The 23393-nt window shown below is 37.9% G+C and overlaps 1 protein-coding gene across 4 annotated transcripts in view; it reads right to left on the minus strand.

Annotated features, from left to right (window-relative positions):
• The window catches only part of STXBP6 (syntaxin binding protein 6), a 220668-nt gene that overhangs the window by 11375 nt on the left and 185900 nt on the right, over positions 1-23393 (minus strand). For 3 of the 4 annotated variants that reach the window (XM_048854958.2, XM_048854960.2, XM_048854959.2), the window contains exon 5: positions 282-439. The exons of the other annotated variant lie outside the window; for it this stretch is intronic. In XM_048854958.2, coding sequence (XP_048710915.1) covers positions 282-439 — 158 coding nt within the window. The remainder of the gene's footprint in view (positions 1-281; positions 440-23393) is intronic. 4 annotated transcript variants of the gene reach the window in all.

A 23393-nucleotide genomic window follows, 5' to 3' on the forward strand; every position in this document is an offset into this window, starting at 1 on the left:
AATAAATACTTAAACATTTTTGTTTCGATTTTGTAACATGGAAGTTACAACTAGTCAAGGGAAGCATTAGAACACCAGCTCTATTGCATAGGAGAGAGAAATTATAAACCAGAATTTCCCTGTCATTGAGGGACAGTTGTGAGACAAAGGAATCACACACTTGTGAATCTTGGTGATCAATTGAAAAGTTCCCAGCAACTTGTACCTCCTGCAGAGGAGGGTCAACAAACATGAAACACCATTTTGAGCTACTGTGATCCCCATTCCACTAAGAATCTTACCTTGTGTGCAGTTTCTGCAAACTGCTGGGCACTGTTTTTCATATCCTCTGTCTTTTCTTCTGCCCGACCTAACCTTTCGCCACGCTCATTCAAAGCCTGACTTGCCTTCTGTACTGCACTGGTCACACTGTCTGCTGCTGAATGAAGTATGCTGTTTCCTGAAATGCCAGATGTATCATTAGCAACCCAATGTTAACACACAGTGCAGCATAAAAAAAATGTGAAAACATTATCAGATTTTTCTTCTAAGTATTAAAAGAAGTTATTTACACCCCTTAATTTACTCACTCTAGAATAGCATGTCTGATAATCCATCCCAACTACATGACATCTAGTTACATGAATCCTTAGCTAATCTGGGTTTGGTTGTCTTAAACCTGACCACCAACATGATTTTGTCCTGAACCATATCATTAACAGATTATGACCAAACCACATTAAAACAATATAATTTAGGAACATAAGAAAGCGTAACTATGACTGATCGCTAAATGAACATGGTGTGCTACTGCTAGTGGCATGTTATCTTTTAAATTACGGTACCGTATGACGGTAGTTCATCTCAGGATACTACCTGACTAAGTCAATGGAACTGTTCACAGAAATTCACCACACTAATGTAACAGCTCATCTTAAAATTCTATACAATAGCTCTATTATGTAAGGTTATCTAATGCTGTACTCCTTGAGAGGCTAGAGTCTTGCAACTCTGAACAACACTTCCTCCTGGATCCCCTTGTCACCATATCAAGTTTATTATACTCAGAATAATGAATTTATCATCTTTCCTCCAAATCGCTGTCTGCTTTCTCCCTTCTTTACACTCTTTGCAGCTCCATGCCTTCATTATGCCCTAGGTGCATAATCTCATTGTGATTCTTCTCTCTTTTCTTCATAGCCAGGCTTTCATTACATCCTGTTGCTTTCCCCCCTTTCTCACCACCAAGAACTGTATTCTTCCTCTTTATGCTTATTGCTAAAACCCTCAGCCAAACCTGGCCATCTGTCATCTCACCTCTCCATAGAAAATGGTGCTGCTGCAGTCATCTTTTATCTGTTTGATCATGTCTTCTTCCCACCATGTTTTATCACAGCAAATTCAAGCATCACATTTATGGTTCTGCCCAGACTCATTCCATCTACAGTCTCTGGGCTCATTTCTTCCTCGTCCCCATCTTCTCTGATTTAGCTCTGTTTACTGCCCCCTCCCCCGTTTCCTTTCTTATGTATAACTTTTCACTCTCTCATGCGATTCCGTAATCTTGAAACGGCCTTCCATTTCTTGTCCACCTACCACCTCTACCTCCAAATCTTTAAAACTCCAGGCATTCTACCTTGGTTTCCTCAATACAGGGTTCTATGCCCTCATGAATATACTAATTGCTTGTGTTGTGTATGCATTATACTACAAATATTATCTTCCCATTTAAAGCCACAATACGATACCTGTAGATTTCATACTCTTAATAGATTGTCATAAATTCATGATTAAAAGCTAACTATTTAACTTTTTAATGTAACAAACTAATAAGGATTGGGTATTTCCCATTTTTATCTGTTGATATAATAATCTTGGTGGCTTTCATCAGAGAGACTCAAAATGTTTTAAAATCTATTTCAGAAGATAAGTAATTTGCCTAAGTCACGCAGCAAGCTGCTGACAGTCAGGAATTGAATCTAGATATAACTCCTACTTTTCTGCTTTAACAACTAGATAAGCTATCAGTCTGGTGGAAATTAACTATTTGAAAAACTGCTTGGCTAATTTCCAAAACTACCCCTTGCCCAGTAGTTTGGGAGGACAGACACATAAAGATATCTAGGGCTGGAAATTGGTAGAGGGGGAGAGAAACTTTGTTTTTCAGGAAGACTCCTTCAGGACATTGAGAATACTTTGGCGGTAAGAGTTATCCGATTTCACAGAGCAGTTGTCTGCTTCAATATTTCTCAGAAATTCTTGTTTAGCTGATAATTTTCTTGTGTAAAACTGATTGTATTGCTTTTTCATGAGAGCTTATTTTGGCTTTTGCTCAGGTGGCTTGTCCTATAAACACATGTACCGGGCAATATGCCAAAGGAAATAACCTCCCTTTTTACATAGGTGTGGTCAGCAGCATTCCAACCTCTTGTACTATTTAGTGTTGGTTTTTGGGATGACGTTTTCAAAAGCACTCAGTTTTGGGCTAACTCTGCTCCCACTGAAGTGAACAGTATTGACTTCAATGGGAGCAGAATTAGACTACCATGGAGTGCTTTTGAAAAATCCAAACCCTAGTGTTTGGAAATGGTTCATTAGGATGGATATTTTGCTGGTATTGTATTATTGTCAATCTAAAAATGTAGCACACCTAGAAATTCTTCAAAATATTTTGAGAGAGAGAGGTCAAAATTCCGTATTTAATACTTTTCAGCAGAGAACAATATGACTCTGATTTTGTCAGCAGGCAAAAGTAATTAGGTTATTTTTCTTCTTATGCTCTTATGGCATTGTATTGTCTCCAGGTGCTATTTTGTTACATTTTGCTGTATTCAGTGACCTGCAGAGGCAGCTATTATTTGACTGCCTTTGGTGCCTAGTTTCTGGCTATTGGTTCCATTTGAACTGCAGTTTATTTGGAAGTTTAGCATGGATCTCAAAATAAATGTATTTTAAAGCTAGTGACCAGATAGCTGAAATAGCCGACGATAATGCAGGCTCCCGTTCCCTTCATAGAAAGGGGTTATTGGAGGTGTGTGACAGGAAAGCTTTTCCGTCACACTGGCTCTAGGAGTATTAATACTCACAACTCTCTCCCCCCTCCACGTCCCACCCCAAGTATTAAAGTGCTGTTAGGAAGAAAACCAACATGATTGAAAGTCCCCATAAAATTCAGCTCCGCAATTGAGGATATGCCTGAACTGTGCATGCCCAGAGTTAATATCTAATGCTGTCAATCAGCCAGTATTTACAAGTGCTAAATCATTTAAAAAAAATAGCAAAAAAGACAGTCCGTGCTTCTATTCTGTTCTCTGGGAAGAGGGTGGTCCCTTAACTTTGTCCCCACCTAGTTTTCACTGAAAGATAAAGTGGCTGAAATGTGAGCCATCTTCTCCCATTCTGTACAGAAGACTATGCAGCACTCATATTTAATCGCTCTTTTTGGCACCATTGAAAGTTATCCATTCCAAATATATAAGGCACCCTTTCATATCTTTGAAAAGCATAGCCTCAAAATCCCCACAACCGTAAGATTATCTACTCCTTTTCTTTTTTACCCCCGAGGAAAAAGCCTGCATGAATCTTGGATGTCAGCATAATCATGCACTATCAGACTAGTGCAGTGGATTAGTTGAGGTGTGTAGCTGAGGGCCTGTGACTGGGAATACCTTGCCTGCAGCTCCACGATGTTTAAATCTGAGTGCATGTGTGATCACTTTAGATAAGCTATTACCAGCAGGAGAGTGGGGTGGGAGGAGGTATTGTTTCATGGTCTCTGTGTATATAATGTCTTCTGCAGTTTCCACAGTATGCATCTGATGAAGTGAGCTGTAGCTCACGAAAGCTCATGCTCAAATAAATTGGTTAGTCTCTAAGGTGCCACAAGTACTCCTTTTCTTTTTGTGTTATCACAGATGCTGCATGGTCACAACTTTCAGGTAAAACACAAAGAGGGGCAAGTTTCCATTGGGGTCCAAAACAGAGCTTTTTTTAAATAACCACCAATGTCCCATGTACCAGGTGACTAGTCTGACCTAAATTCCGCATCAAAGCTTCTAGGTTCTGTGGCCCAGTAAAACAGGTTGCTGTAGATGGAACTAGAGAATGTCTTACTAATTTTTCTTTTTAAAAAAAATTACCTGTTTTACCATTCTGAGAAGGGCAGACACACAATTTTATCTAGCTCAACTGCATACTAGAAGATAAAATGAAAAAAACATGTATGTTATAGTGATTTTAACTAAATTATGTCAACGAAATGTGTGTGTGTTAAACCCAATTATTTCAGCCTGAAAAACAGAAAAGGATAATGAGCTAATTCTCTTCTTCAGTTTAATTTCACTGTACATGAAAGCACAAGCAGATCCAAATTTAGTGCCTAAAAAATTACTGAAGCAAGTGGCTTAATAAGATGGCTTTTAATGAAGCTTTTCCTATTGACGATGGCCTCTCTCATTATCGCAGTTCTCTACTCACAAGAAGCCAACCTGCACTTTTACAAATAAATCAATATCCACAAATAAATTGGCAATCCAATTTGTTTAGCACAGATCTAGACATTTCATTTCTTAATTCCTTGTAGTGTGATATAAACCAGAGAAATAAAACCCCTCTCCATCCCTCAGCAACTTCTATTAGCATTTCTAAATGATATGCAAAATGTATCATGATCCTAATGAACAGCACTAGTACAAGGACACCCCCCCTCCCCCGTGTGACTGCTTTAGGCCGTTTATCAAACATAAGAAAAGTAAGCTCTTAACACATCATACACACAGAAAAATACATATACAGATGTTGTCATCATAATGATCAGCATAGGAGTCAGTCTGTCAGATCAAGAGACTAATTGGTCTCCAGCGATATAATTTTTGCTTGTTTGCATGATCTGTTTTAACACATTCATAAAACGTTAATAACATTCTCTATTAGCCATGTCATGAAACACTTCAGTCTGACTTACCCACGGGTTTTAACTGTGTGTCAATTATATTACTTACAGGGATTGCGTTGTAAAGAATTACAGTTCATTTTTAATTGTGTATACATTATCAAAAACATTTTAACGATTCCTGTCTGTTTTGAGGAGGAAATGTGTGCAGTTAGCTATGTAGATAGAAGAAATGACTTTGTCATACTAGTAAAACATATCTGAGTTTAAAAGAAAAGCATTTTAGGTCATTTTAAAGAGGCATTTATAGCTCCCTCTGAACCCTGTAAAACTGGACTCATGCTAATTAATAAGGCTTCTTTACAGATATAATTTACTCTTGGCTCTGCAACTCATGAATAAAGCTGCTGTTCCAAACTCTCAGAGAGAGAACATTTATACCACATCAACATATATTCCATATATATCCATCCATCCATCCATCTATATATATATACACATATACATACATATACATACACACACACACACACCCTAAACATTTCTGTGTATATATATGTAATACTGGCCCCACGAAATCAAAGGGATTTCAACCTTGCATGTGTTTTTTTTTCTTGAAAATTCTGTAGTTTATAATGAGTCTGCTCCTCAGATTACTTGAAGTGACACTCAACAGTTTAAAATATAACACTATTAAGACATCAGCCGCCACATAAAACATTAAGTATCAAATGTGAAATTAAAGTGATATGGGTTGGGAAAGAAGCTGACCAATCCAAACGTGAAATATCTTTGTAGGGAAGAGGAATGTTTTCAACTGCTTTTTGTAAGTGGAAAGCATGATCTGAGGATGCAAGGAAGCCACTTCCACACACTGTAGGAATCGAGCGTTCTCCTGTCCACAAGAGGTGCAGTAGCAGGGCTCCTGCTGGAGCGTAGAAACAGTGTATTTATACATGAAGAGCAAATATTTAAGCAGTTAGAAAGGGTAGACCAAGAAAACCATAGTGTTAAATGTTCAGCATGCAGAATACTTTCTCTGGGCTTCTGTTGGTACTTGGACATGATTTGATTTCAGTGATAGGACGTCAACAAGTGTGAAACTATGGCATGGATATTACTGACAATAGGTTATATTTGAGAGTATTGACCAGTGCTAAAAGTTCTTTCCAACATTTCCCAACATTCTTTGCAACTGGAACAATTTGATTTGTCTTTCTCCTATGTAGTATCTGAGGGTCTGTATTTTCACTTCACTGTTTTCCACTTCTATAATTTGGTTCCTCTCTCTCTCTCTCTCTCTCTCACACATACAGTAGGTTAGTCAGGTCCCATTAAAAATGCCATTAAAACTTTTGCCAGTAAAGTAATGTCAGTGAGAGGTTTGACTTTGCAAGACATTTTTAAACTGGCAAAAACCCTAGCGTAGATTCAGTTATATTGCCAAAAATAGTGCTTTTGTCAGTATAAACCAGTATATATTGTTAATTTGGGGAACGGGTATAAGCTATACTGGCAGAAAAAACTCTTTTGCCGGTATAAACTGTGTCTACACAAGGAGGATGCATTAGTATAGCTATATCAGCAAACCTTTTCTAGGATTAACTAGGTCAAAAAGACCAAAATGTAGTTAAAATAAATGACTCATAAAAATTGTATTTCTTCCCCTTCTGTTGTCTACATAACATTCTGGAAATATGCAATGAGAAAAAGCTTTGGTCTCCATGAGTAAGAGTCTATTGTGTGGAAAGACTTATGTGACTAAATGAAGAACCACATAACATGTAAAGGAATGCATTGCCAACAGAAAAAAAACAAACAGCTACCACTTAGAAGTCAGTAGCTAAAGTTGTTCAAGACACACAAAACTTCTGATAACTAAATGTTCTTTCAGGTTTAAGCTCTTAAAGGGCGATAGGATCAACATATATTATATCGGCAAATTTGGCCAAACTCACTGTACTCATTTACACTGGTAAAACCCAGGTTGAGAATATGTTGGTTTGTAGTTCAGACAAGTCCAAACCTTCCTATGGGTGCTTATTAATGCAACTAATAGTGGTGGTGGTGGTGGTGGTGGTAACAAGTAAATCAATTTGGAAAAATCTGCAACATGGTGCATCTCCAAATTTCAACTTTAGAGCTGTAGAAATATTTGCTCTTGTGAAAGAATTTTTTTAAAGCAGTTTCAAAAACACCGTCAAAAAGTTCTGGCTTTTCAATGAAAAACATATGTTTTCCTAAGGAAGAAGCAAAGTCAAAGGTTGTTTTCCATAAACCAAAGGCCATCTGAGAGCTTTTCCTCTTTTCAGTCTCAGAATTGACCTCTCAAATCTTAAGCCAAAAAATATTGCACATGTTGCAGGGGCAAGGGAGGAGAGAGGATTTTTTTTGGCACTATTTTCACAAAATTTCACTTCTCTAGCTCTATGACCTAGAAAACACCCATGAAACAAAACTGTACCTATTATACAAAAGTATACATACACTTTGGACAAAGACTAATGAGAGAAATGAAAGATAAAGTGAAGCAAAATAATAGAACCAATCTTATGATCAGTTTCAATACAAATGCTTTTATAATATGATAAACTGAATGTGTCAATCAGTGGATTTTTAAAAAATATGGCCGCCATATAGCACAGGTATTGAAAGTAAGAAGTCTATGTTAGTATTGAATATGTTGATAATTAAGGTGTCAGGCCCATAAAAGGGTCTAATTGTCAAGTGTCTCATTCACTATTTTCCCTTGCTTGTAGAACTATTTTATACAATAAATTTAGTGTTGTTCAGCACAACTGCAAGACAAAGTTAATTGTCTCATCACGACACACACATTCATTCTGGCTGTCTTTTCATAGTACACTAGATCACAAGGGCATAGAAATATAAAACAAGCAACTACCTATGTTTAAGGCAACTTATGTCACATTGACAACTCCATGCCGATGGTCTTGGTACAGCAATAGGTGATAACTAATCAAACTCTCAGTAGATCAGATTATTTTTCATTTAGTGACTACTCTTATGTCAATGCACCAGAGAATTATGTAACAACAGTTCAGTACGGTTAATAGCAGAGCTAGGCAAATAAGTGATTTTTCATTTTGGTAGGTGATCAGGAAAAAAATAAAATAAAATTCATTTGGGGTTGACCAGAAATAATATTTTTGATTTTTCTTGCCAAAACAAAATACTAAACACATTGTTGAGGATGAAATGATGTCTTTCTTTCAACCAGAAATGAAACATTGTTCAGGTGTTTTTTTTTTTTTTTTTTTTTTTATGTTTTTAACTTCGGTACCGGGCAAAATGGTTGAAACTGTACTAAAGAACAGAATTGTCAGATGCATAGATGAAAATGATTGGTTGGGGAAGAGTCAACATGGTTTTTGTAAAGGGAAATCATGCTTCACCAATCTACTAGAATTCTTTGAGGGTGTCAATAAACATGTGAACAAAGGTGATCCAGTGGATATAGTGTACTTAGATTTTCAGAAAGCCTTTGACGAGGTCCCTCACCAAAGGCTCTTAAGCAAAGTAAGATGTCATGGGATAAGAGGGAAGGTCCATTCATGGATCAGTAACTGGTTAAAAGACAGGAAACAAAGGGTAGGAATAAATGGTCAGTTTTCAGAATGGAGAGATGAAAATAGTGGAGTCCCCCAGGGGTCTGTACTGGGACCAGTCCTATTCAACATATTCATAAATGTCTGGAAAAAGAGGTAAACAGTGAGGTGGCAAAATCTGCAGAGGATACAAAACTTCTCAAGATTGCAGTTTGCTTTGGACTAAACTAAGGGTTACAAAGGGATCTCACAAAACTGGGTAAGTGGGTGACTGGGCAGCAAAATTGCAGATGAAATTCAGTGTTGATAAATGCAAAATAATGCACATTGGAAAATATAATCCCAACTACACCTATAAAATGCTGGGGTCAAAATGAGCTGTTCCCACTCAAGAAAGATCTTGGAGTCACTGTGGACAGTTCTCTGAAACCATCCACTGCATGTGCAGTGGCAAGAAAGTGAACAGAATGCAGGGAACCATTAAGAAAAGGGATAGATAATAGGACAGAGAATATCATATTGTCTCTCTATAAATCCATGGCACGCCCACACCTTGAATACTGCGTGCAGATGTGGTCGCCCCATCTCAAAAAAGATATATTGGAATTGGAAAACGTTCAGCAAAGGGCAACAACAATGATAAGGGCTATGGAACAGCTTTTGTATGAGAAGAAATTAATAAGACTGGGACTTTTCAGCTTGGAAAAGAGACGACTAAGGGAGGATAGGAGAAGGGTCTATAAAATCATGATGGGTGTGAAGAAAGTAAATAAGGAAGTGTTATTTACTCCTTCTGAGAACACAAGAACTTGGGATCACCAAATGAAATTTAATAGGCAGCAGATTTAAAACAAACATAAAGAAGTATTTCCTCACATGGCACACAGTCAACCTGTGGAACTCTTTGCCAGAGGATGTTGTGAAGGCCAAGACTATAACAGGGTTAAAAGAAGAACTAGATAAATTCATGGAGGATAGCCTCTGCTTGCCAGAAGCTGGGAATGGGTGACAGGGGTTGGAACACTTGATAATTACCTGTTCTGTTTATTCCCTCTGAAACATCGGGCATTGGCCACTGTCAGAAGACAGGATACCGACCCAGTATGACTGTTCATATGTTCTTAAGTTAAATCTAGCTAAACTTCAAACAGCATTTCAAAAGAAAAAGTTTAAATCTTTTGTTTTGAAAATATTGAAATGAAACATTTTGACTTTTTCAGAATTCCCCCCTCCTTTTTTTGGGCCAAAATTATTTGCTATATTCAGAGTCAACACCAAACTACATTTTCTGGCCAATTAACTATTTGCCCACAAAAATGAGACCAGCTTTCTTTTAATAGAAGTACTGCATATAAATCCTCACAGTTATAGATCAAAATTCTGATTATAAACAGTAGCTATTACAAACATAAAAATATCAGAGGAGTTTGGAACCAGTATAATAATTTAGAGTGAAAAATCTATATTTAAGGCGTCTGCTACAGAGGGGAAGGTTGGTCATTTGTGGTAAAGTCACTGAACTGGGACTCAGGAGATCTACGTTCAGTTTCCAGCTCTGTTATAGATTTCCTAATTAAACTGTAACCTCATTAGGTCAGGGACTATTTATTATGATGTATTTGTATGGTGCCTAGCAAAATGGGGCCTTGTACTTAGTGGGTGGTCTCTAGTCTCTACCAGAATGCAAATAATTAAAGGAGCCAAAAAAACAGAGGGAAAAGAATAAAAGGTAGGATGATAGTTCTGAATGTGTTCTGGAGGCATGATCTTGTAATTACTCACGTGCAACTAACTCATGCCACAAATGTAGATTTGTGGCATGAGTTAGTTGCACGTGAGTAATTACAAGTTAGTTGCATGTGAGTAATTACTCCGCAGGTTTTAACTGAAGGAACTTGAGCTAGGCCAGATGATATTATTGCTGGAATATGAATAGCTCAGGAAAATAGAAACTGAATTCAGAAAGTTACTGGACTATTATAATATACAAATTCTCATGTTTCACAATTTGAAAGGCCCTTTCAAAATAAAGAATATACCAGTGTGTTTTAATAATTGTATACCGATTCCAAGAGGGAATTAATTGGTTTGGAAATAATTGTGCTGCCTAACTGCTTTTGAAGCTTTAACCAGCTTGTCTGGTTAATAGAAACTCTGCAGGAATTTGACCTGGTGGTATACAGTGAAAGTTCACATTTTCTTACAATATCTAAAAGGTGACAATTTCATATTCAATTCAATCAGTCATTTTATGAAAAACAAAAAAAGTACAATTTCACAGCAGTTCTAAGAGTTCTGACTTATTAATGGGTCATTTGTGAAGAGGTGCCTGGTATTTCTGAATGCTAAGCCAAAGAAAAAAGTTTGATTATAATATTTACATAGGGTCTGATTTCTTCTCCCATTTATACCAATATGAATCAGGCATAACAGCACTGAAGTTAGTCGGGTTACATGGGGTATACAATCATAAGAGAGAAAGATCTGGCTCATATTATTTATATATTTGAATATCATCTACCACTTGGCACCTTTCTCTGTTACAACTGTGATTCCATTTACTGTCATATTTAAAGTTTAGATGTTTAAGCTGAGCTCTGCATATGATAGAACTTAAACACCTGTACTTCAAGACAGCCCTCCATGCCCGTGGAGCAGAAGCCAGCATCTACCCTATAGAACATCCAAAATGTCTTTGAATATAGTGGCAAACCTGCTATTTCTCTACTTTTGGTTGCGACTGCTAGGCTGGGTAAAGGAAAGAATCAATATTAGCTTTATATTTCAGTAGAATTTATTAATGTAAACAGTTAAATTTATATGTCCACATTATCATTTAATAATTCAGTTTCAATTTAATTAATCTAGCTGAAGACCGTATCTAGAGAGGTAACACAGTACTGAACAGGTAGAATTTGGAAAGAAGCCCATTGTTTGATCGCTTTGGGACACTCTGCAATAACCTGATAATTTTTTTAAAAATCAGATTATGACTTTTTTTTTTAAAAGGTTTTTCCAGTTTTCTTGCTTCTGTGTTATCCAATTTAAAAAGAAAGAGCTTTGATGTATTGCCAACAAAATTAAATACACTGTGAATTCATTTGGTCTTTACAAATCTTCTTTGGCAAAAGATTTGGAACTGTAGTCACATTTTCTTTTAATGTCTTTGATAGAGTGGTGTCATTTGAGACTTTATTGGCCATTCATCACAACTGTATGCTTCATTTCTGAAGAACTCATGTCAACGGCTACATTTTAGACAAAGATGCCTCCTTCTGTGGGCAGCAAACTAATTCTATTTTGAATGGGGAACAGTTTATTTTTTGGTACAAGTATTGGAAATGCCATCTTGTTAACTAAAGGCTAGTCCACACTAGAAGCAGTATATCAGCACTGTAGTACATCTGGTGAAGATGCTCTATGCCAACAGGAGAGAGCTCTCCCGTCGGCATTATAACTCCACCGCTGTGAGAAGCAGTGGCTATGTCGGTGGTAGAAGCTTAGGTCGGTGTAACTTACGTCGCTCGGGCAGAGGGGTTTCCACAACTCTTAGCGACGTATATTATATCGACATAAATGGTAGTGTAGACAAGCCCTGAGTATCAGCAAACATTTTAAAGAAAAACATGGTAGATTTCATATAACCCTACTACCCTTCCTAAAAGGTACGTGCTCCCACTTGTCAAACAGTATGCAGTCTAGGAATCTTCCTGGACTACTCTCACACCTTCACTCAAATTGTAATGGCAGTAAACCCCACCTTTAGCTGACTAAGGAGACTATATCCCATACTATCAGATAAACACACTTGAGCATAGTAGTCCATGGGTTAATGGGAAATAAGGATCCAAATCCCCTAATGTGGCTTGGAAAACTCAACTTTTAGACTTGAAAATCAAGACTATGAGCTGGCCCAAATACTAACTCAAAGACAGTCTCTCCTCCTGTGACTTAGACTTCTGAGACAACTGCTATCTTGGGGGATGCTGAAACACTCAACAGAAGGATTAGACTATGAGGAGCTGAAGACAGAGTCTTTTCAATGGACTACAATTGGCTAGGGAATCCTTTTTACTAGAGCTGAGGATGACCAGACATTCAGGCAAAATGCAGAGTGCTACTGCCTTCCCATAATGCTATACTGACATTAAAAAAATTACTTATTTGTCTGCTTTCTGAATAGGGATGAAAAGAGTAAAAGTGGAAGAACAAGATCTGTGAAGTCCCTAAGAATTCATCTTTGCTAGTGAAAAGATAGAGAAAATTGGAATACCGCCTCACTGGGATTCAGGCAGTGTTGCAAGTTCTTCAAGTGTAGTATCAACTACTGCACAATTCCAAATTACTTAAAGTAGGTAAATTTCTAAACATGCTAAAGTGGATGCATTTAAAATACAAAATGTTTGTGGTAACTGGATGTTGTGTTTTTAGTTCAACAGCATTGTGACTGCTGGAGGAAAGTCACGTAGTTAAGGTTTGAGTTAATATACTTTCCATTGCACTGCTAAAATCACATCCACAGGTAGTTTAGTAAGACAGCAGATAGGAAAGGGGAGAAAGAAAAGATCACATCAAGATTTTCTGCATACAAAATCTGAGGAAGGAAGTAATATGAGAGAGAGAGAGATGCAAAGACAGTATATATTGTGGATGTTCTCTAATGCTGTCTACATGAATCTTTGTGAAGAGACTGATTCATTTGACCAGTTTAAAGTCATTTCAAATGTTGAAAAAACAGATTCTGCTGTATTCTGTATTCTGCTGCCCACGTACCACAGATGTATACCTGTATGCATTACTCCTATTTAAGTATTTCCATTTTATCTCACTTGACATCAGACTGTTCCATGAAATCTGAAAGAGTTCTGTAGGTATCATTGTGCCAAATTTCAAACACTTCCCTAATGTTCACATAAAAACCCCAACTATAAAGAACAAATTAATCTTCATTATTATTATTTGAATTGTGGTAGTAACCCAAGGCACCAGACAGGATTGCAATCCCACTTTATTAGATGCAATACAAATATGTAAGAATACACACCTCTTATTACAATCTAAAGGCTGTTCCTGCAAAGATTTATACCCATGCTTACCTCTATGCCCTGCAGGTAGTTCCTTTAACTTTTGGATCTATGCAGCACCAGGGCCTAATTTGTTCAGTTAAAAATGAATTTTCCTTGGTGATGATTTAGGCTTTACTGCACAGCTGAATATTGTGGTATTTACCAATAAAGAGCTATACTATGAATTGGAGGGAGTCTCACCTCTCTGAACCTGTCCTGAAATCATATGAAACTATTTAACAATTGTAATTATTAATTACATTATTGTAATTAAAGTTAATAAAGATGCATATTTGCAACGTGGTTCAAAGAACTAAAGCTGGGCAGAGAATAGTAATTTTGTTTCAGTGAGGATATTGAGATTTCAAAATTTGGTTCGGTTCCACTTCAGAATGAATCCCTAACACCTGAAATTCTCTGCAATATGTAATTACTATTCTCCACTCTCTCTATTGGAGCCCAGACTCTGAGGCAGTTTGCCTGGTGGGCTTCCCTAGAGCTGAGTATGATCTATGATTCTATGAGTACCCTGGAAGGCCTGGGAGTCTGGCCGCTGAGGAGCTAGAAGCCCAGAATACTGGGGTGCTGAGGAGGGAGGTGGGCAAGCTGGCAGGAAATCACACACCACTGGTTTCTGGTGGAATTTCACAGACACATGACACCATGAAACATTTCAATTTCAACAAATCGGCAAATCCCAACGATCAAATGCGTAATCAAAAATGTTATGACGAATTCTGACAAACAATTTTAACTTTTGCGTTTCCTGAGTACTAAACCATGCAACTATAACATTCTGTTACTATAGTGTTTGTATGGAATTGTATGGGAGAGGACAGAAGGATTGGTGTAAAGCAAGGAATTACTAAAACTAGATGTTTCATAGATAAAAGTGAAAATTTACATGAGTGTAATTAAGCCTTTTTACTGCCAAGATGTGCCTTTCTCAGGCATATGCACTTCCAGCTGCCAGCACTATACATTTCATCATGACAGGTTTCAGAGTAGCAGCCGTGTTAGTCTGTATTCACAAAAAGAAAAGGAGTACTTGTGGCACCTTAGAGACTAACCAGTTTATTTGAGCATGAGCTTTCGTGAGCTAAGGTGCCACTAGTACTACATTTCATCATGTCATCAGCCTATTGGCATTAGCTTTAAAAAATGGTGTGATCACTTCACCTTGTAGATATTTTAAATCCTCTAGCTCACGAACATTTGAACTAATATGTTAGTTACAGTAGTTATGCTGGTATGTTTGATTTAGTAATTTTCTGTTTTTTTGGTAATCCAATGTTTTATTTATATTGAAATTGTAGAAGAACATCTATGACGAAAGCAGATAACTGAAGGGACACAACTGAAGGATTGATTTTATTTGCAATGAGACTTTTATTCCCACTTACTTAATTTTGAAAATCCTAACCAATATGTATTTGAAAAACAAACAACAAACAAGTTGGGATAACTTTAGACTCTTCATTTGCATTTACTCTTGGGAAATAGTAAAAGGTTATAACTAAGTACAGCCTAAACTGTCAGGAACAGATTTATACCTTTACTTATTCCCAATCCAACATTTACATTTTTTAGATGCATCTAACCATCATGTTTGGTTAAGAAATAAGAGCTAACTACTATAAGTGCAAAGAGCAAAAACAATCCAGACTATCAGATCTAGATTTCCCCCCATCTGACGGCCTATGTAATTATTCTTTCATCATCACTGGTAAGCAGTTAACCAGGTTAGTGAAAGCAGATGATACAGTTCTAGCAAAGTCAGCTCCAAGGACTGGGCATTATTTATTTATATGCTGTAAATATTTACACTTACACACACGTATTTATCCAGAAACACAGCCAGATATATGTTCAACCTCTGAATATGAAGATAAGGTACATGTATAAATCACTAGACACAAGCTTCAGAAAGAAGGAAATTGCAACATTCAGGGCCACTTTGCAATTCCACTGAAATAATAATAGCCACTGTAGAAGAGTCAGTCTTTGCTACCATACCAGAAATGCATCACTCCACAAAATCAAACCAGTCTTGTGACCACTTGTGACAGGAACAGAAACAAGATCTGCTGACATATTCTTGACCAGAGGCCAACCTGAAGGCAGCTTTGGTAATTTCCCAGGAGCCTGAGTTCTGTACCTAATTTGTACAAAATGCAATATCCCACAGCTGCCTAAAAGGGAGATTTTAAAGGGTAAAAGGTCAGTGAGGTGCCCAACTCCCACTGAAAGCAGTGCAGCTATATGCTCTTGCCTTTGAAAGTCTCCCTCAGCATCTTAATTCCAGAACGATGATCCACAGACTACAGGCCTCAGCGAGTAATGCTCAATTTTGTTCTGAGCAAAAAATGTATGTCAAAGAAAGGTAGAGCAGTATCACATCACCTCTGCAATGCAGTGAACTCTAGAAAGGCTGGTAGTAGCAGGCAGACAGACAGTTTACAGTACACTACTCAACAGCAGGCAAAATAGAAGCTTGCTACAGGACACTCAGGCAAATCCTCCTCTTGTGAAAAGTGTCATGGAATTGTTGATGTCCACAAAGCGCCAGTTTCGTCTCAGTTTTTAATGACTCATTAGAAAGCCCTCACGCACATTAATTTCATAGACCTCAATGGAATGATAAAGGGCTGATTAAATCCTAGGATTCTAACCTATGATTGCAGGAAGATTAGGTATTTCAAAACAGACATACACAGATTAATTATTAACATTACAAACAAATATTTCCAACCTCCGTAAGTCAACCCTCCCTCTTACAAAGGAGTGCTGCGCTTGTATTTCTTCTTGAAATGGTCGTTACCTGAGTTATGTTTTCTAGATTGCTAAATCCCTTTTACTCAAGACTTTTCACTTCCAATACAATGTAACTGTTAGTGACAACACTTGACAAGGACTAAGTTCTCCAAATGCTAGTTGGATGGTGGTGGTTTGTTTTTTTAAACATTCAGCTGTCACGTGTCATCTTAGGTCTATTTGCTGCATTTCACCAGCTTATGTGATATTTTTCAATAAATAATAAAATTACTGACATAATGAAGCAGTAGCAAAGGGCTTGTGAGCTTATGTGCATCACTTATTGAAGTCCTTTATTTAAAAAAAGTATAGGTGTCAAACAGAATCTTAGAGAAATATTATTTCTATTCATGCAAATTTTATATGCTAATTCTCTCCTGTGGTATTAATGAAGAATTCTAATATGACATTTACATAGTGTGCTTGCAAACAAAACATTTCCAGTATGCCAATTCTCAGTTGGAAGGGATGCTGAAGGGATGTTTCAGTGCTCTAATTATTGGTTTGAAATACTCAGCCTCCCGCAAGCCATACATTTGAATCTGAGCATTATTGACTCATCTCTTCATCCATGCAAGATGCATAAATTAAGTTCCATGCAGTTTATTGTGAGGTTCCTTAATAATGGAGCACTATTACCTCTGCCATTAAATATCCCATAGGCATTTCAAAAGTAGAGGTATGCCCCGGGATAGTCAACAATTTACCTCACACGGTCTCACTCTTGAGCAGTGTTAACCTGGCTGCTGCCCTACACTCCAGAACAGATTCATACCATTAACACTTCCCCACTACGGCTCAGCAAAAACATCTGAATTTCCAGTAGGTGGGATCACTTGGAGGGAGCACTTGAAAAATGAAAGGAAAGGAGGAAAAAAAGGCCAGCAAATGAAACGTGTCCTGACCTAGGACTTCTGATTCTGATGCACTTCTGATTCTGTGACAGATAGGAGGCATTATCTCCAGAAGAGCCAGTTCTATGTTGGGAAGTGCCACAAGTGTCATAGTAAGTTGAATCACCTGACAAAGTAATAGTAATTAAACCCAACTCCACCTTTTTGAGTTAGGTGAGGCATGTTCCCCCCACCACAAATAGTATCCATTTTGAAGTGGATCATAGCTCCTATTTAATAGCACCTAGCAATTCTGACTACAACAGAGAAAAATGTAGCACAGGAAAGGAAGAAAAATATTGTACCCAATTGTAACTCTAGGGGAATTTTAGACAGACAGAATGTAATAACCTATGTTGATATTTAGCCCAACACTTGTGGAAAAAGAAAGAAAAGAGTTGGAGTATTATAGTCCCTTAAAACGTGATCCCCTACCTTTCACAATTCATTCCCTCAATGTTATAATTTTTACCCGTTTTGGCTGAATCCTATAATAATAAAATATTAATTTCAGGAATTTAGAAGCTTTTAATGCTGTAACAGCAAGTTTTACACAGTCCAATTTGCCATTTCATTGTTTTGGACTCCATTAAATTTAGATTTACATAAGACTTCCTTTTATATCTGTAATCCTCCACTTAAAACCAAAAATGCTAGGTTTACGGCATTTACAAGCAATTTAAGGTTGCTTGTCTTCACAGGAGATAATAGTTTATTTGATCTCTGCTGGTGGATAATAATTTTCACATCCTCAATAGATTAAAACTATCAAAATTGTCAGGATTAAAAATCTAACCTCCTGAATCACAACAATTCTATTAAAAAATAAAAGCCCTACTGTACCATGAATAACATACCTTGGAAAATAAGGGTTGCAGCACTGATAACATCCCAGTTTCTCAGCTGGGCAACAACATCAGCAAACAACCCAGGGAAATGAGGCTCACTGATTGCCAGCAAACTTCAGTGTTGCTGTCTGCTTTGTTGTTGTTTTGTTCTATAAATATAGAGCTGCTAGCCATGGCAGCTTCCTTTAAAAAGGAATTTGTGTTTAGGCACTAATTTGTGATTTCCTCCACTATGATAGCCTGATGGGGAGTACGCTCCATTTCCTCAATACTTGTTTTAGTCTAATATTCAGCCAAATTTCCAGACCAAATTAAAATTAAAGACAAGATTTACAAAACACATTATTGTGCCTATAATCACCAATAACCATGATTCCAGCATTCAGAGTTACACTGATGGGAAACATACACAAACATTCTTCACTCTTGATACCAGTTCCTTAAAACCATACAGATAAGGTGGCAGTCCCTCACTGCATTGGCTATGTGTAATACAGTACCAGGGAGATACTGATCATACTGTTCTTTCCACCTCACTGTATTACATCCACAGGAAGGGAGGTACAGTAAGTACCAGAGTGACATAGAGGGTACATGTGTACACTGTAGCTGGAGGTGTAATTTCAATCTTGGGTAGATATACATGTGCTAGCTTTGACTGAGTTAGCATGCAAAAAACAGCAGTATAGCCACAGCGGTCTGGGCAGCTACATGGGCTAGACACCCAAGACAATCCATCTGGCACCCTAGGTATCTACTCAGGAGGTTATCCCATCTCACCACCTATGCCACAGCCTCTACACTGCTATTTTTAATGCACTAGCTCAGTCAAAGACAGTGCATTTATTGTGAGGTTCCTTAATAATGGAGCACTATTACCTCTGCCATTAAATATCCCATAGGCATTTCAAAAGTAGAGGTATGCCCCGGGATAGTCAACAATTTACCTCACACGGTCTCACTCTTGAGCAGTGTTAACCTGGCTGCTGCCCTACACTCCAGAACAGATTCATACCATTAACACTTCCCCACTACGGCTCAGCAAAAACATCTGAATTTCCAGTAGGTGGGATCACTTGGAGGGAGCACTTGAAAAATGAAAGGAAAGGAGGAAAAAAAGGCCAGCAAATGAAACGTGTCCTGACCTAGGACTTCTGATTCTGATGCACTTCTGATTCTGTGACAGATAGGAGGCATTATCTCCAGAAGAGCCAGTGCATGCACGACTACCCAAACTGGAAAATTATACCTCCAGCTGCAGCGTAGATGTACTCTGAGGTCAATGTAGCAGTGATTGAGCAGAAACTGAGTTAAATCAACACTTGAGAGAACTTTGGGTCGGAAGATGCAGAAAACAAACACACCAACCATCTTTTAAAAGGCATAGTTTTAGTACTTCCCCTTTTTTAAAAAAGTAGAGAACGTCAATTACACTGGTGGACAAAAAAAACTGAGTAGAAATGCTCTACAGAAGAAACAAGCAACAACAAAAAGTTTTTTGCCAAAGGTAAGTAATAAAAATGCCAGGAAGTTATTTCAGGCCAGATCCTTGTTCCGAATCCAACTAATTTGCACTAATCTGACACGAGAAAGGTGATGGCACAGCACAATCCACAATGGGTTGTAAAATTGATATAGCTGGCTTACACCAGCACAGAGTCTGTGTCGGGGAGGTTGTGACCCCAAGAGTACCCAAATGACAAATGGGACACTGTCATATTTACCCGCAAAGGTGGCATGTAATATATTCCTGGAGAACTAACAATGCACTGACCATTACTATTTTGGCAGGATGTACATAACCCATGAAGACCTTTATAGATGTGCTGGAAATAGGTGACTAAAATGCATTTAAACCAGGCAGGTCAGGGGGAGTTGGTCAACAGGTTTTCTTCAGACAAAAGAATGAGGCCAACCCCTCAGAGTAGGAGTGGCTGAATTCAATGGGTTACTTATTTGAATTGGAGGTTGCAGGAAGAGATAATTTACATCGTAAAAGTTACCACTGGGGGAGGAACCAGCATGGAGTCCACACCCAGCTGGGGAAAAGGAACTTTAACTGGGGAGAATACATTTCTAACGGTTTACTGGACAATAAAGAAAAGGGGAGTGAACTCCTAAGATATTCACCTCTTGAGGGAAAAAAGGAACTAGCATTTTAATTCTGCAAAGGTGGATCTTCACTGGAACAGCCAGTCACAATGCAGAAGTTGCTGTAAGTAGGGAAACCTTCTTGAAAAGAACCATAGCTGCTTAAGTTAAGTTTTAGCCTTATAAATTGTTTTACTTGTTATTTGTAACCATTTTTATCTTTATTTTTCTTACTTGGTATTACTTAAACCTATGGCCATTTTTGTTAAGAAACTTGTTTTACTTTTACCATAAAGCAACTCATTGCTTTGTTTGAAGAGGAGAGTTTGTCACCCGCCAGTTGGATTAATATGTGGCTGGGTATTGTCTCTTTAAAGGAGCAGGCAACTTAACAACCTCTGAGTGTGTTCAGGGACAGGGCTGGACACTGTAGAGAGATGTGTCTGAGGAACTTGGGAGTTGGAGTTCACTGATTGTTACCTGCTTCTGGACAGGCAGAGTTTAATGGCAAGTCAGAAAAGCTGGTGTGTCAGGGAGCTGAGGCATAATTTAGCATCAGCAATGCTCCACTTGCTGAGGCTGAAAGGGATAAACACGGTGGCTCACAATTCTGGGAAGCCCATCAGGTTGTCACTGATGTGTCTGGGTCAGCTGAATGGCCTAGATAGGCCTGTTACTGCTGGCATAAGTTAAACATGATTTAAGGCTGCTCTAATTTACATTAGGGCTGAACTGGCCAGGGGCTCCCTGTAGGACTGGGGAGCAGAAAGGTGGCAGAAATCCTCCCATACCCCTCTCTCTAAGGGTGTGTTGAGTGATGCTAAGATGCACCTGAGGATCTACTACTTTATCTTGAAGCTTTTAAGTATTACATACAAGGGAGAACAATAAAACCAGAGAAACCTAAAACATCACACAGTGCCCTTAGAAATGCCCTATCATGCAATCGAGAATATATTAGTTTAAAAGTTATACTGTCCCAAGTCACCGGAATATCACCTTTTCAAAATCACAACTTTTAATCAGGAAAGTAATTCTGTAATTGGAAAAAAGTATAATACAAGCAACAGGCAACATGCTGGACAGTGCTGGAGAAGAGTATGCAGTACATGCTGCTTCTTCCTGTTACTGAAGGACACTACCCTCATCAAATAAAGGAGCATCCAGATATACGTAGCTCAAGGTCTTACAAGCAGTAACCTCTCTATGTTGTTAACATACTCTTTTTGCATCTTACCTTTCAAAAGAAATGTTAACGTATCATCTTATTAGTGTAGACCCCCTCAGAAGCGCAAGTTCACTGTAATGGAAACACAATACAAGGCAGACAACACCAGCAATGGTAAATTGTAAAAGGCTGTGAGGACAAAGCATGAAAATCATTAGGATGGAGCTAGGAAGCTGGTTCTGCTAGAGAATGCATAATATGCAGAAATGTACAAGATCAAGGGTTTCGATTCCATGTAATTGTGGTTTTTTAAACATAAAGCTTGTGTATTATTGTGTGGATGTTATTAATGTGCGTCAAGCAGAGCCAAATGAGGAACCAGAGCACGAGGTGGTATTTAGCCACTTGCTATAATGGGCGTAATGACTCAAGGAGACATGGCTTTGCAATGCAAATCTATTTGTGCTCTAATTCAATGGAGGTGAACGGGCCTTATTTTACAATGCTGTCCCATTGCCCACAATCCCTTGGCTTGTTAGACACACACAAATTGACCCATTTAGATCATCCTGACTGTCCTCCCAACTCACTTAACTTTGAGACTAATGGAGTCAATTGACAAGTCTTATACAGTAGCTGCATCCCCTCCTCATTAATTCTCCACTTGGAATCAAGTCCACCAACTTAAGCAATACTAGCAAAAAGGCTGTGAAGTTGCTTTTATTTCTCCATCACAGTACTCATCTATCACAGATAATGAAGCACAAAAGCCAGTTAACAACATGCCCAATAAAACAGGAGATCAGATTGATTGGAGGCGACATCTTAGCCATGAGGCTGATTCAGGCTATGTAAAAATGGAACAGGGATAGCTTTAAAAAAAGCCCTAAGTACTGAAAGTCATTAGTCCAGAAACATCACTTGTAGTCAAATCTACTTTCTAGGGCGTATTCACTCTTTCCATTAATTTGCATTTTCGTTAAATACATTTGGTATTAGTCAGGGGATCCTATATTGTCCACTCAACCCAACTTGCCTTTCCTTTTATGCACCTTGAGGGTAAGTGCTCAGTGCTCAATAGTCTGACTCAACACGTGGAAAAGTCACAATGGGGCAGATCATGAAGATTCCATCCTCCCCTTTATTAAGGGTACTAAGCATTTGCTATGGTCAGATCAACAAGGACTGCCTGTTCAAATCCGGTAACTCTGAAGCCACTGGCAAAACATCACACTTGTGAGATGCTACCTTTTGGAGCTAGAGAATAACTTCAAAGTGTCCATGCTATTGAATACTTAATTTTCAATTCTGCAGCGTTTACTGATAGAATATTGAATTAGCTGGCACTCGTCCAATTTTCTTTTGTTGAACATTAATTTTTTTTGAACAGTTTCCAATGTTTAAATACTGGTCTTCCAACTCACTTCTGGGAATGGCTGATGGTATATGCAAGCTAGCAAGAAGAGAAACTCAAAGGGCAAGCAGCTGGGATACAAAGCAGAAGGGAAAGTGAAGCTTATCAGAGAGCATTTCTGTCCCTTGGAATGTTTATTCTGAATTGGGTGTTTTAAGATATCAAGGTAACATATCTGTTTTTGAGTCTTCTACCTCAATTACCACAGAGATAATTTTGCTTGTGAAAGGAATTGTAAAATATCCATCTTTTATGACTGACTCTGTTTACATAAACAAATTATGTATGAATGGTGATTTATTATTTCTTTTCAACTCCTGTTCAATAGGTCAGTGACATACACTGACAGCATGATCAACAGTTCACAAAGCATTATGAGAATACGAAATTCAGGTCATGCAGCTTAATTACTCAAGTAATTAAAACAGAGCTAGCCAATACATACAATAAGTTACTTAAAATGTAATAACTTGTGGGCTATAAAATCCACAAGGACTGCAAGTTGTAATATGTAATTAGGAACACCAATAAATACACTATCCAAAAGAAATAAATTATCATTCATACATAATTTTTTTGCATAAACGTAGAGTCCATTCGTAAAAGATGGATATTTTACTATTCCTTTCAAAAGAAAAAATATCTATATGGCAATGAAGG

Source organism: Caretta caretta, chromosome 6, assembly GCF_965140235.1.
Source record: "Caretta caretta isolate rCarCar2 chromosome 6, rCarCar1.hap1, whole genome shotgun sequence".
Classification (NCBI taxonomy): Eukaryota; Metazoa; Chordata; order Testudines; family Cheloniidae; genus Caretta; species Caretta caretta.